We start from the raw sequence: 12,491 nt of genomic DNA, 5'->3' as shown, positions 1-12,491 counted from the left end.
GAGGGGATGAGAGGAGGGATGAGGGGAGGAGGGAAGGGATGAGGGGAGGGAGGCGATGAGAGGAGGGATGAGGGGAGGGATGAGGGGAGGGAGGGGATGAGGGAAGGGATGAGGGGAGGGAGGGGATGAGGGAAGGGAGGGGATGAGAGGAGGGGATGAGAGGAGGGATGAGGGGAGGGAAGGGATGAGGGGAGGGATGAGGGGAGGGAGGGGATGAGGGAAGGGATGAGGGGATGGAGGGGATGAGGGGAGGGCGGGGATGAGGGGAGGGATGAGGGGAGGGATGAGGGGAGGGAGGGGATAAGGGAAGGGATGAGGGGAGGGAGGGGATGAGAGGAGGGATGAGGGGAGGGATGAGGGGAGGGAGGGGATGAGGGAAGGGGTGAGGGGAGGGAGGGGATGAGAGGAGGGGATGAGAGGAGGGATGAAGGGAGGGAGGGGATGAGAGGAGGGATGAGGGGAGGGAGGGGATGAGAGGAGGGATGAGGGGAGGGATGAGGGGAGGGAGGGGATGAGAGGAGGGATGAGGAGAGGGAGGGGATGAGAGGAGGGATGAGGGGAGGGAGGGGAGGAGGGAAGGGATGAGGGGAGGGAGGGGATGAGAGGAGGGATGAGGGGAGGGAGGGGATGAGGGGAGGGAGGGGATGAGAGGAGGGGATGAGGAAAGGGATGAGAGGAGGGATGAAGGGAGGGAGGGGATGAGAGGAGGGATGAGGGGAGGGAGGGGATGAGAGGAGGGATGAGGGGAGGGATGAGGGGAGGGGATGAAGGGAGGGAGGGGATGAGAGGAGGGATGAGGAGAGGGAGGGGATGAGGGGAGGGATGAGGGGAGGGGATGAAGGGAGGGAGGGGATGAGAGGAGGGATGAGGGGATGAGAGGAGGGATGAGGAGAGGGAGGGGTTGAGAGGAGGGATGAGAGGAGGGATCTTAGCGTCTAGGCCGATAGAATCCTGTTGGAGACGAGGGTGTAGTGAATGTATTTGACTCTGATTCTGACTCTGATTCTGATCTGACTCTGCTGCCGTCTCGTCCATCCTACACAGAGAGCCTCAACGCAGACATGGTGAAGACTGACAACCCTGACGCTGTGGTGGCCACCGAACCTCAAGGTGAGAGGAGAGAGGAGGAGGAGAGGGAGGATGGGGGAGGGGAGGGGGGAGGAGAGGGAGGATGGGGGAGGAGAGGGGGGATTGGGAGGAGAGGGGGGTAGGGAGGGGGGAGGAGAGGGAGGATGGGGGAGGAGAGGGGGGATGGGGAGGAGAGGGGGTAGGGAGGGGGGAGGAGAGGGAGGGAGGAGAGGGGGAGGATGAGGAAAGGGAGAAGAGGGTGGGAGGATGAGATGAATGGGGAGGGGAAGGGCATGGACAGGTCTTGGAAGAAGAGTGTCGAGAGGGGGGGAGAAGGAGGGTAAGAGAAAGAACAGACTCCATGGAGACAAAGGAGGACTGAAGAAAAAAGCATGAATGGCAGGGGAGTGGCAGGGGGAGAGAAGGAGGAGAGGAGGGGAGGAGGGGGGGGCTCAGTCTTAATGGAATGTGAGTAACCTGATACCCTGGTGGGGAGGGGAGGGGAACAGGAGAGAGGGGATTCTGGGGTTAAAGAGAGAGAGAGAGAGGAAGGAAGGAAGAGAGAGAGAGAGGAGAGTGAGATTGAAAGAGGGAGCGAGAGAGGGATAGAGATGGAGGGGTAACAAAAAATGAAGAATGTTGTTTTTGCACCCAGTATGTGCAGCCATGCCATCAGTGGTACAGAGCAGCGTATAGAGAACGAGAATAGAACAGGAAGTGAGCCAGGTGTCAGACTGGAAGTGATCCGTCAGAATACAAGTCAGCATGTATTTAGAAATGAGCGTGAAGGGGATTTCTAGCTTCATCATTTATAATACAATGTAGACTGAGAATGATAATAGTAATTTCACTGTATATTACTTTTATTATTATAGTGTTGATAATACATTATCAACACTATAATGTTGTGTTATATTGTTATGCATATTATAGGATTGTGTTACGTTATAATACATGATCTGATATTGTATTGATTGTGTGCGTTCGATATTAACTCCCTCTCCTCCCCCCTGCAGTCCAGCAGACCCTTCTGGAGCCTCCCAACGCTGAGCCCCCCAGTGAGGAGAACGCTGTGTAACGCTGCTCTCACACACACACACACACACACACACACACACACACACTCAAACACACACACACACACGTCCACCGTACCTGTGCACTTTCCCAAGCAGCATAGGCATGCACTTGCACACACCCAATTTGCTGATAAAGCCCACCCACACACACACACCCACACACTGCATATTACAGGATGTTCCCCAGCGACACTGTGGCGATGCAGAGATCAGCAAACTGTTTGAAAGTTCCATGACAGCGTTCCCAAACCCAGTCTAGACCCGAGCATTCTGAGAACCGATACGTTATTGGGCCTCCCCAAACATTCTGAATCGAACCCGCGACAACACATTCCAGAACAGCAGCGGAACAGCAGCGGAACATTCGAACAACGATTTCCGCCGCCTGCGTGTTCTATGTTTGAATGGCATTGTTGTCCCATTGTGACTGTTGTCCAGTTACTTTGCTGTCAACATGGGATCTGTCAGTTAGCTGGTCTCTGTTGACCCACCCCTTACCCCAGCCAAAACATTGTGTACAGTGTCTTGTTAATTTATTTGACTGTTGAAGCACCACTTATAACCCTTGTTTACAAAGCTGACGACGACAGCTGATGAAATGAAGTTTACTATGTAATGCTCCTTATATCCCGAAATGAATGTTGTTGTCCAAACATGCACCCCACGTATGACCCGATCTAACAGATCGTCTCATTGGTGAAGAAGCCTGTCTATCAAAAAAATTAAGGCGGGCTGATTTTTTTGCTCTGACAAATCAGAAAGCAGAGGTTTGACAATATTGCCTAGACATATCAAAACATTGACATATTAAATCACTGACGAGGGATATCTGAAGTCACATGCTCCACATACTTGTTTGGAATGTACGCTTCCAAAAGAATTCTAGAATTTTCCACCGAATAACCCCGCCGACCCCATGATTCTATTGAACTCCCCCCACTTAGGTTTTTGTAAAATTTTTACCTTCACTGTACATACAAGCCTATAGGCCCTCCCTGCACCCAGACGGTTTTGCATTTAAACAATAGAGGGTTGCATTTTTATAGCTAAACACGCAAAAAAGGAAACAAAAATATTTGATGTTCAATTGAATTGAATGATTTACTAACCTAACCGAGAGTTGTCTGTCTGTGGTACAATTTACATGTTTGGAAGAAAAGGGGAGAATTGGAGAAGGAGGAAGGAGTTTATTTGTCTGACAATGTGATGTGAAGATAATGTTACTAATACTCTTATGTAAATGTTTTAATCTATTTGTTCTACTGAGATAACAGTGCTAGAAAAGCTCGCGTGAAGGGCGACAAGTGAAGTCTGTGTGTAACTTTGAAGAAGAAGAAAAAAAAACGTTTACCTTTTTGCATAGTTGAAGTCGATGGCGATGGTAGAGACTTTGGGGTCTGACTTGAAAACTGAGTAATTTCTAGGTTGTGTAGATTAGTCCAGACTGTTGTTGTTAGTGAGTAGTTTGTTGTAGGGCTACTTTATGCTTTGAGAGCATAGTGGCAAAAGGTTGCGCCGCTTGTATATATCGGCAGTGTGTGTATGCCTGTGCTATTCTCCTTATTATTCTTGTTATATGAAATCAACGTACCCTTAGTATTTACGCTTATTATCCTATACACTGTAGTTCCTGTGTGTGTGTGTATCTGTGCGTTCTACCGCCTTTATAACCCCCCCACCCCTCTGGGAGAAGGGGTTTGTCTCAAAATAGCAGAACTTATCCGCCAAGGTCTTTTTTTTATTAGGTATGACAGTTTTACTTTATTCCACAAACAAAAAACATTTATTGGCCAAATCTAAAACGGCTCTTTAGCTACTACGTTCTAGTGCACTTAACATCTACCCTAGTACATTCAAAAGTAGTACTCAACAGGTGCTAGTGCAGGGGGTCGCCATTGGCAACGCTGTCCAACAGTATGTTGGGTCGCGTTCCGTTCGGCTCCATCGTTGCCTTGGAAACGCAGCCTGGTTATAACCACGCCCCTTCCTGTGAAGCTCCAGCACGACCTCACTTCCCGTTTTCCCTCGCCACCCCCTCGCCACTGTCCCCGGATCAGACGTTAGCTGAAACGGAAAAAGCCGTCCCTGGATCAAGCAGTATATGCTGCCCAGTTTAGACTGATCCTGCATCAGTTGTTAAAGGGCAGTGGGTGCATTGAATTCGACTCACCCGGTTCCAGGAGGGCATGGCTAGCCTCTGTCTCTGTCCCCTAGCCATGCTGCTGATGGTGCTTCTCTCTATGCCTTATACCCTGCTCACTCACTCTGGGACCCGCAGTCACTGAAAACAAACACACCCTAGTGAGATCTGGACCCCGGGCCTCAGGTGGAGCTTCTGCCTCTCAATTACTTTAGGCGCGTTCGATTTATATCTCCGAGCAGGCCAGGCGTGGATGGGGTGTGCGTGACTTCCATGTGCACAGAGGAGAGGGGATTAAACGAACGAACCCAAAGTGGTGTGAGAGACGAGGAACCCCAGACCCTGGGAAACGGAGAGAGCTTTTCTACACACACGCGCGCGTGTACACAACGAATGTCAAACGAATGTTTACCGAATGTAATCTCTTCGACTCTTTATCTGTTCCGCAGAGAGTTCTCGCTTTCTTGTAGCAAAAATTCAGAGCCACCAAAGATGTAACCTCCATGCATTTGACTGGATCATTCCGGCCTTCAGGCGCACGTGTTGTTCCACAGAGAAGGACAGTGGCTGTTATTTGTGTTTTTTTTTATTGTAAACGATTGCACGTAAGGTTTTTTGGCATGACCGAAAACACTGAAGATTAATTTTAAGAGGAAGAGAGAAAGAGAACTTTCTTTCATGCCAAAGTTTTGATATTGGGGCCAACTTTTGAATGTTTAACTTGTCGTCTCTCACCAAGACGCACAAAACCACGATCGATTCCAAACTGGACACTAAAAACACGTGAGGATTTCACGTCTTTACAAAGCAATTCAATAGCAGTTAAAAAGATTGTTAAAGCCCCCCCACCACCCCCCCCCCCACCACCCTTAAACAAAACAGCCCTGCTGTGTATGAGAGTCAGGCAAAGTCTGGAGGGAGGGAGAGAGTGTGTTTGTGTGTGCGCGAGTGAACTGTGGAATATCGTGTGTGCAAACCCGTGGTATACTGAGTGTGTGTGTGTGTGTGAACCGTGGTATACTGAGTGTGTGTGTGTGTGCGTGAGAGAGAGAGCCTTGAGGCGGAGGGGAGTTATTGCCAGGGTGTGTGTGTGTGTCTGAGAGAACGAGGATGTAGAGTTGAAGGAGATTTTAGGCCCCACCCCTCAGAAAAACAAAAAGGGAGAGTGGAACTTTGACATTGTTGCCTGAGCTGGACATTAGAACGTCAGAACGTTTGGAGGGCTAAAAAAGGAGCCCCTGTCCGTGGTTCTGATTCATTTGGTTTAGGCCCGGTTCTGTAGTTAGCGTAGCTAGCAGGTCAGAAAGCTGCTGCCGGGGGCTGTTGTGGTTAAACCGGGTTGTCTAGGTAACTGTAGGTCCTATCAGCACCGAGGACAGCATCCGACCGTATCCATGGTGATCTTTTCCCGGATACGACGGTTAGGCTTGCCAAGCCGTGGGTTGTTATTAGCGATGTTGGCGTAGCAGTACAGACGAGTACATTTGGAGATTTTAAATAGCTGTTGTTGTTTGTTTGTTTTTTCCTGAAAGGTTGTTTCTCAAGGTCTTGTTGTAGTAACAGAGTGATGACATTCTGGAGGTGAGTCGGATCAGAACGGTCGGCCGGTGATGATGTCATAATCGGGCGACCAGGAAGTAGACGTGAGGGAGCTGAGCTCAGGTTCAGACCTCCGGTAGTGGTTCTGAATGCACCGTCATTGTAGCAGAGTGACGGCAGCCATGTTTTTACCCGACCAATCGGAATGCAGGGCTGTCACGACATCACAATGTATGACACCTGGATTCAGCCCAGAGATCACTTCAGACACTGATATGGCCTTTTATACTGACACCCGCCTGCCACACTTCTGTGCCTCTACACACACACACACACACACACACACACACACACACACACACACACACACACACACACACACACACACACACACACACACACACACACACACACACACACACACACACACACACACACACACACACACACACACACACACACACACACACACACACACACAATACTTTTTGATAATTTTAGGTACAGTCACAAAGGGCCGCTGGCTAGCTACGGATACATCTTTGGGACAATCTTCACTAACGTAAAAGTGATGTGATCATTAATAATAATGCTGATGATTGTCCAGTTTCAGATTTCTACTACTGTCTGTCTGTCTCACCTCTGCATCTCCCTGACTTAACAACCTGGAACGCTGTTGTTGATACTATTAAATAAAAATGTTTGAAAATAAGACTCAAGATGCATAGATTTTCTTACTTTTTCTTTTTTTATCAGTGGAATGTCAGAAGTGTTGGTAAGAGACAGTTACACTTACAGGACACAGCTGCTTTTTTAAACGATGGGTTTGGTTAGCGTGTCGTACTCCTGGATAGGACGAAGGGATATTAACAAACTGTCGTTAATATCAACAGATACAACACTCTGAACCAAATAAAAGCATTTTTTGTTTGTTTATAATTCATAACAAAATAAACACAGCGACAAATCATTAATGAAGGATTGAACAAAGACACCAACAACAGGTAAAATGCAGGAGGCATGATTGAAAAAAAAAAAGATTTAAAAAAAATATCAACAGTAAATATCAATAATCATAAATAATCATTCACGAGGAAGAGCAAAAATTACGATTTTTTTTTTGTTGTACAAGAAAATCTAATTGTTATTTTACGCTACAAGGTGGTGAGGAAGGTCAGTTGGTTTGTCACCACTGGGCGGCACTGTGGGACTCAAGAGGAGAAAGAGAGAGAGTTTAAGACAGCCCAACTAGTCGTTATATCCACAATCATCTTAGCTAGTCTCTGCTCAATCACTCACAACCCAACTGCTCTAGACCAACACACACACACACACTGACACACACACATGCACCGGAGATACAGCACACTGAAGCCACAGTTCAGATGTCTACACAAGCATCAGTCACACACAAAGGGAGCAAAAGTAGTTTGGCATTCACATACAGACAACACGACCGTAACTAGACGATAAGTCACGGAGGCTTCCTGGACAAGAGCTCAAGTAACCAAGGGAAAATTAACACCCTGTACAAAAACAAGAAAACAGTAAAAGTATATTTTAAAAAATCAGTTTAAAAAATACATTTATAACAAAATAACGTAGAAAAGGAAGTAAAGGGAAGGAGACTTTTCAGAGGGAACACACTGAGCATGTGCGAGAACCTCAGGTTTAGAGGTCAGGGGTCGAGGGAGGAGGTCGAGGTGAAAACTCAAACACAGGAGCAAGTCACATGACACCGAAGGGGTTCTAAACAAGTCATACTCATTCTAGAATTCTCCTTTGTCGGTTCTAGATTCTTTAGAATTCCGAGGGCTGTGAGACTGAATGCAGGCTTGGCATTAGCAGAGAGCGTTCTGGAATGTGGCATTCGATCAAAAGTGCGGTTTCACAATTTATGTTTTGTGAAAAGTTTTGTGACACAACATTACCGTTAAATACGATGAGTTAACATTTTGGTAGGTTGAAATATATTAATCATATATACAATTTACGGTGTTAAAAATGTGTCAAAAATACTATTATTTGCATTATTTTCATCTTAATAATGCCTCTCTTTAGAATTTACGACCCCAATCTTTTTCACTTCTTTTCAGTTCAAGTTTATACGAATCTAGAATTTTCAGTTTTTATGTCTCCGTGACAACAACACTGGTATCAGACACTTGGTAGAGCAGAACAGACATCACAGGGTACCGTGTGTGTGTGGGGGGGGGAGCGGGAGGGGGGGGTCAGACGGCGGTGTGCAGGGGCGTGCCCCCGCTGTGGGACGGTGAGGAGGCGTGGTCTGACGACGAGGACAGCGAACGGGAGGACACCTCCTTCCGTAGCTCCTCCTCCCTCCTCTGAAGCTCCGCCCTCAGCACCAGCAGCTCCTTCAGGTTCTGGTGCACCGGCATCTAGCACACACACACACACAGACAAATACACACTCATGTACACACAAACACACACCCACCCTTTTCCTAATCTCCCCTCAAATCTACATCCCCCTCCCTCTCGCCCCTCCCCTTCCCTTGATCTCTCCTCACCCCTCCTCCTCCCATTCCTCTCCACCCCCCCACCCCCCCACCCACCCACCTGGGGCCTCATGTGTGGGTTCCAGCGGGCGTAGTAGCTGCTCCAGACCTCCAGGTGGCGCAGTGAGGCCAGCGGGTAGATGACGTGGTGCTCGTAGTCCACGAAGAAGGGGTTGATGAAGTCCTCGGGCTGGCTGTTGATGCACGACCACAGAGAGATCGTCCTAGACTGGACCTCCTGGAGGGGGCGGGGGGGAGAGATATTATAAACATAGAGATGAGAGAGAAAAGGAGAGAGGGAGAGAGAGGGGGTGAGACAGGAAGAGAGGAATAGGAGAGAGAAGGGGAGAGCAATTGATACTTTTTTGGGGGTCCGTTCATCTGCAAGCCCCCACACCCCCATCAGCACATTAATGGTACATGCCTTGGCCACCCGCTCCTGTTCACTGTTGTAGAGGAAGGTACCAAACAGGCAGCTGTACAGGTGGTCCAGGATGGTGATGAGGAACAGCTCATTGAACTCGAACGCAGCAGGAAACTGGGAGGAGAGGATGAGGTACATGTGAGTGTGAGTACCTGTGTGTGTGTGTGTGCGTGTGTGTGTGAGGAAGTCACCTGTCGTGTCATCTGCCAGACACAGTCGATGAACTGGACGAAAAGAGGCGATCGCTCGGAGTTGGCATGGTTCTCATCTCCATGGCCCACGCGCTGCACACACACACACACACATTTATATACACACATTTACATATACACCCTTGTGTGTGTGTGTCTCCTAACAAGGAGAACTTGTGTTAAGAGAGCTTGTGTCTCCTGCTGAGGAGAAGTTGTGTTAAGAGAGCTTGTGTGTGTGTGTGTGTGTGTCTCCTACCGAGGAGAACTTGTGTCCGAAGCTGATCCACTCCTTCTCCAGCAGCACCTGGAACCCTCTGAGGGTTCTGTAGTGGCTGTCCAGCAGCAGCATGGCCAGGGAGGTGAGCTGGGCCGTGCGGTCCCAGCCGTCGCTGCAGTGCACCACCACGGACGACTTCCCAGACTCCACCCTGTCGGCCACACGCACCGCCCCCGCCAGGAGGAGCTGGGGGAGGGAGGGGGGGGGGAGGGAGGGAGGGGAGGGAGGGGGGGGGGAGGGAGGGGGGGGAGGGAGGGAGGGGGGGGGAGGGAGGGGGGGGGAGGGAGGGGGGGGGGGGGGAGGGAGGGGGGGGGAGGGAGGGGGGGGAGGGAGGGAGGGAGGGGGGGGGGGGAGGGAGGGGGGGGGAGGGAGGGAGGGAGGGGGGGGGGAGGGAGAGAGGGAGGGAGGGAGGGGAGGGAGGGGGGGGAGGGAGGAGGGGGGGGAGGGAGGGGGGGGAGGGAGGGAGGGGGGGGGAGGGAGGGAGGGAGGGAGGGGAGGGAGGGGGGGGGGGGGAGGGAGGGGAGGGAGGGGGGGGGGAGGGAGGGGGAGAGAGAGAGCGAGGGAGGGGAGGGAGAGAGAGAGAGGGAGAGAGAGAGAGAGGGAGAGAGAGATGGAGATGTAGAGGAAAAGAAAGAGAGGGGGGAAGGCAGGACAGGAGAGGATAAATGACTTTGTCGAAGCAGAAATAAGTTTGTGTGTGTTTGTCTACATGTGTGTGTGTGTATATGCACGTATCCGTGTGTGTGTGTGTGTGTCCTCACCCGGATGTACTCCAGCCAGTGTGTCTGGTCGACGGCGGACAGCCAGTGCGGCTCGTCGATGGTGGGGTACACCACCTCCTTCAGCTTCCTGAGGGACTCCCGCATCACGTGGATGTTGGGGATGTCCAGGAACACCAGCTCCGCGTTGGGGTAGAACGTCTCACTCTCATAGCCCCCGTCCTTCGCCTGGGGGAGAGGGGGAGGATGGCTGAGCGGTTAGGGAATCGGGCTACCAATCAGAAGCTTGCCGGTTCGATTCCCGGACGTGCAAAATAAGTCCTTCCCCCCCAGGCCACGGCGCTCCTACCTTGTTGTTCACGGCCACGCTGCTCTGCCGGGCGTCGTAGATGGTGAGCTTGTGCGACTGCGCGTTGGCGTCCATTACGGTCTGCAGGTAGCGCTCGTCCTCCTTGCAGCGCCGGTCCGCCGGGCCGACCAGAGGCTGACTGCAGCGCACGATGGTGGCCTGGGTCTCCGGGTGTATCCATGACAACACCTTGGGGCGGGAAATATGTATCACACGACATGGATCAACCCCACTCACACACACACACTCCACCCTTGGCAACCTCACACACACTCCTTCATACTACACAGACCCCCCCCCCCCCTCGCACTCCCTCACACCCCCCTCTCACACCCCCTTCCACCCTCTCACACACCCTCCCCCTCTCACACCTCCCTCACACACTCCCTCACACACCCCCCCCTCTCACACACCCTTTTCCCCTCACACACCCCCCCTCCACACACACTCTCTGACCGGTATGCGGTGCCGGGCCCTGAAGCTGGCCACCCTCCTGACGTCGTCCTCCTGCAGGCTGGAGGGCAGCACCAGCAGGGCTGGGTACGTGTCACACAGCTCATAGCTGCTGTTCAGCCTGCTGATGGTCCAGCTCTCGTTAGGAAGACCCTGGGGGAGCGGGGGGACGACAGGATGGGAGGGAGGGAGGAGAGGGGAGGGGAGGGGCGAGGGGGTGGAGGAGGAGAGCAAAGAAGAAGAGGTTTGGGATGAGAGCCGATGATGGAGAGAGGAGAAGAAGAAGAAAGAGATGTGGCTAATAGGCTTCCGCACCAAACATCATCGTCGGAGGCCAATATGGAGGCGTTTCCGTGGTTACCTGTCTCTTGTACTCGGCCATGGGGTCGTACACCTTCCACCCGTCCACAGGAAACTCCTCCTTATACCGGAAAGCAAACAGGGGCTGCAACGGGATAGGCCGAGGCCAATGAGTGACAGACCTTTCAACCAATTAAACAGCTCGATACCTCAAAATGAGTGGTGGGAGTTGGGAGTCCCCGCCCCTTGACTTAATGGCATATCCCTTGTCCAATCAGACAGCAGGGAGCACTGAGTGGCAGGTCTCACCAGGTCTTTGGAGAGGGGAAGGCGTGTCGGGTCAGAACCTCCACAATCTCTGGTTTGTTCGTCCCCTCAGTCTTATAGGCAAACCTTGGGCTCCTCATATCCTGGAGGGGAGGGGGAGGAGAGGGAGGGAGGGGGAGGAGAGAGAGTGAGGGAGGGGGAGGAGAGAGAGGGAGGGGGAGGAGAGAGAGGGAGGGGGAGGAGAGAGCAGGGGGGAGGAGAGAGAGGGAGGGGGAGGGGGAGGAGAGAGAGGGAGGGGGAGGAGAGGGAGGAGAGAGAGGGAGGGAGGGGGAGGAGAGAGAGGGAGGGGGATGGAAACAGGAAGGTGTGGGGGGATAAAGAGATAAAGAGATAGAGAGAGAGAGAGAGAGAGAGAGAGAGAGAGAGAGAGAGAGAGAGAGAGAGAGAGAGAGAGAGAGAGAGAGAGAGAGAGAGAGAGAGAGAGAGAGAGAAGAAGAGAAGGACGAGAGAGAGTGGAGGGGAGAGGAACAGAGAGCAGGATGGAGGGGAGGAAGAGAGGTGGAGAGAAAGAGAGAATAAGTGAATACAGTGAATGAGCGAGTGTGCCATACCTGATGTGTGTAGTGTGTGTGTAGTGTGTGTGTAGTTTGTGTAGTGTGTAGTGTGTGTGTAGTTTGTGTGTAGTGTGTGTGTAGTGTGTGTGTGTAGTGTGTGTGTGTGTAGTGTGTAGTGTGTGTAGTGTGTGTGTGTGTAGTGTGTAGTGTGTGTAGTGTGTGTGTGTGTAGTGTGTAGTGTGTGTAGTGTGTGTGTGTGTGTGTGTAGTGTGTGTGGTGTGTGTGTGTGTAGTGTGTGTGTGTGTAGTGTGTGTGTAGTGTGTGTGTAGTGTGTAGTGTGTGTGTGTGGTGTGTGTAGTGTGTGTGTAGTGTGTGTGTGTGTAGTGTGTGTAGTGTGTGTGTGTAGTGTGTAGGGTGTAGTGTGTGTGTAGTGTGTGTGTGTGTAGTGTGTGTGTAGTGTGTGTGTGTGTGTTGTGTGTAGTGTGTGTAGTGTGTGTGTGTGTGTGTGTGTAGTGTGTGTGTGTGGTGTGTGTGTGTGTGGGGTGTGTAGTGTGTGTAGTGTGTGTGTGTGTGTGTGTAGTGTGTGTGTGTGTGGTGTGTGTGTGTGTCCCA

General features: G+C 51.4%; 1 protein-coding gene and 1 long non-coding RNA gene across 2 annotated transcripts; one reads left to right on the top strand and one right to left on the bottom strand.

The window, feature by feature from the left end:
* Positions 1-982: 982 nt before the first annotated feature.
* Positions 983-5,144, top strand: LOC134016775 (uncharacterized). Its single transcript, XR_009929635.1, has 2 exons — positions 983-1,110; positions 2,085-5,144. It is a non-coding gene; the product is annotated as an uncharacterized LOC134016775 (long non-coding RNA).
* Positions 5,145-6,555: 1,411 nt separating this feature from the next.
* On the bottom strand, positions 6,556-11,468 carry LOC134016776 (myotubularin-related protein 1-like; the record flags this gene model as incomplete). Its single annotated transcript, XM_062456068.1, is given in 11 exon segments — positions 6,556-8,225; positions 8,407-8,583; positions 8,770-8,883; positions 8,961-9,053; positions 9,217-9,423; positions 9,999-10,184; positions 10,306-10,494; positions 10,762-10,911; positions 11,120-11,203; positions 11,368-11,381; positions 11,384-11,468. Coding segments are annotated over 11 exon segments (1,467 nt in total), but the record flags the coding sequence as incomplete, so codon positions are not given.
* Between the last annotated feature and the right edge of the window lie 1,023 nt (positions 11,469-12,491).

Source organism: Osmerus eperlanus, unplaced genomic scaffold (genome assembly GCF_963692335.1).
Source record: "Osmerus eperlanus unplaced genomic scaffold, fOsmEpe2.1 SCAFFOLD_815, whole genome shotgun sequence".
Taxonomy (NCBI): domain Eukaryota; kingdom Metazoa; phylum Chordata; class Actinopteri; order Osmeriformes; family Osmeridae; genus Osmerus; species Osmerus eperlanus.
Note: the sequence above shows the minus strand (reverse complement) of the source record. Positions and strands in the feature narration are given on the sequence as shown.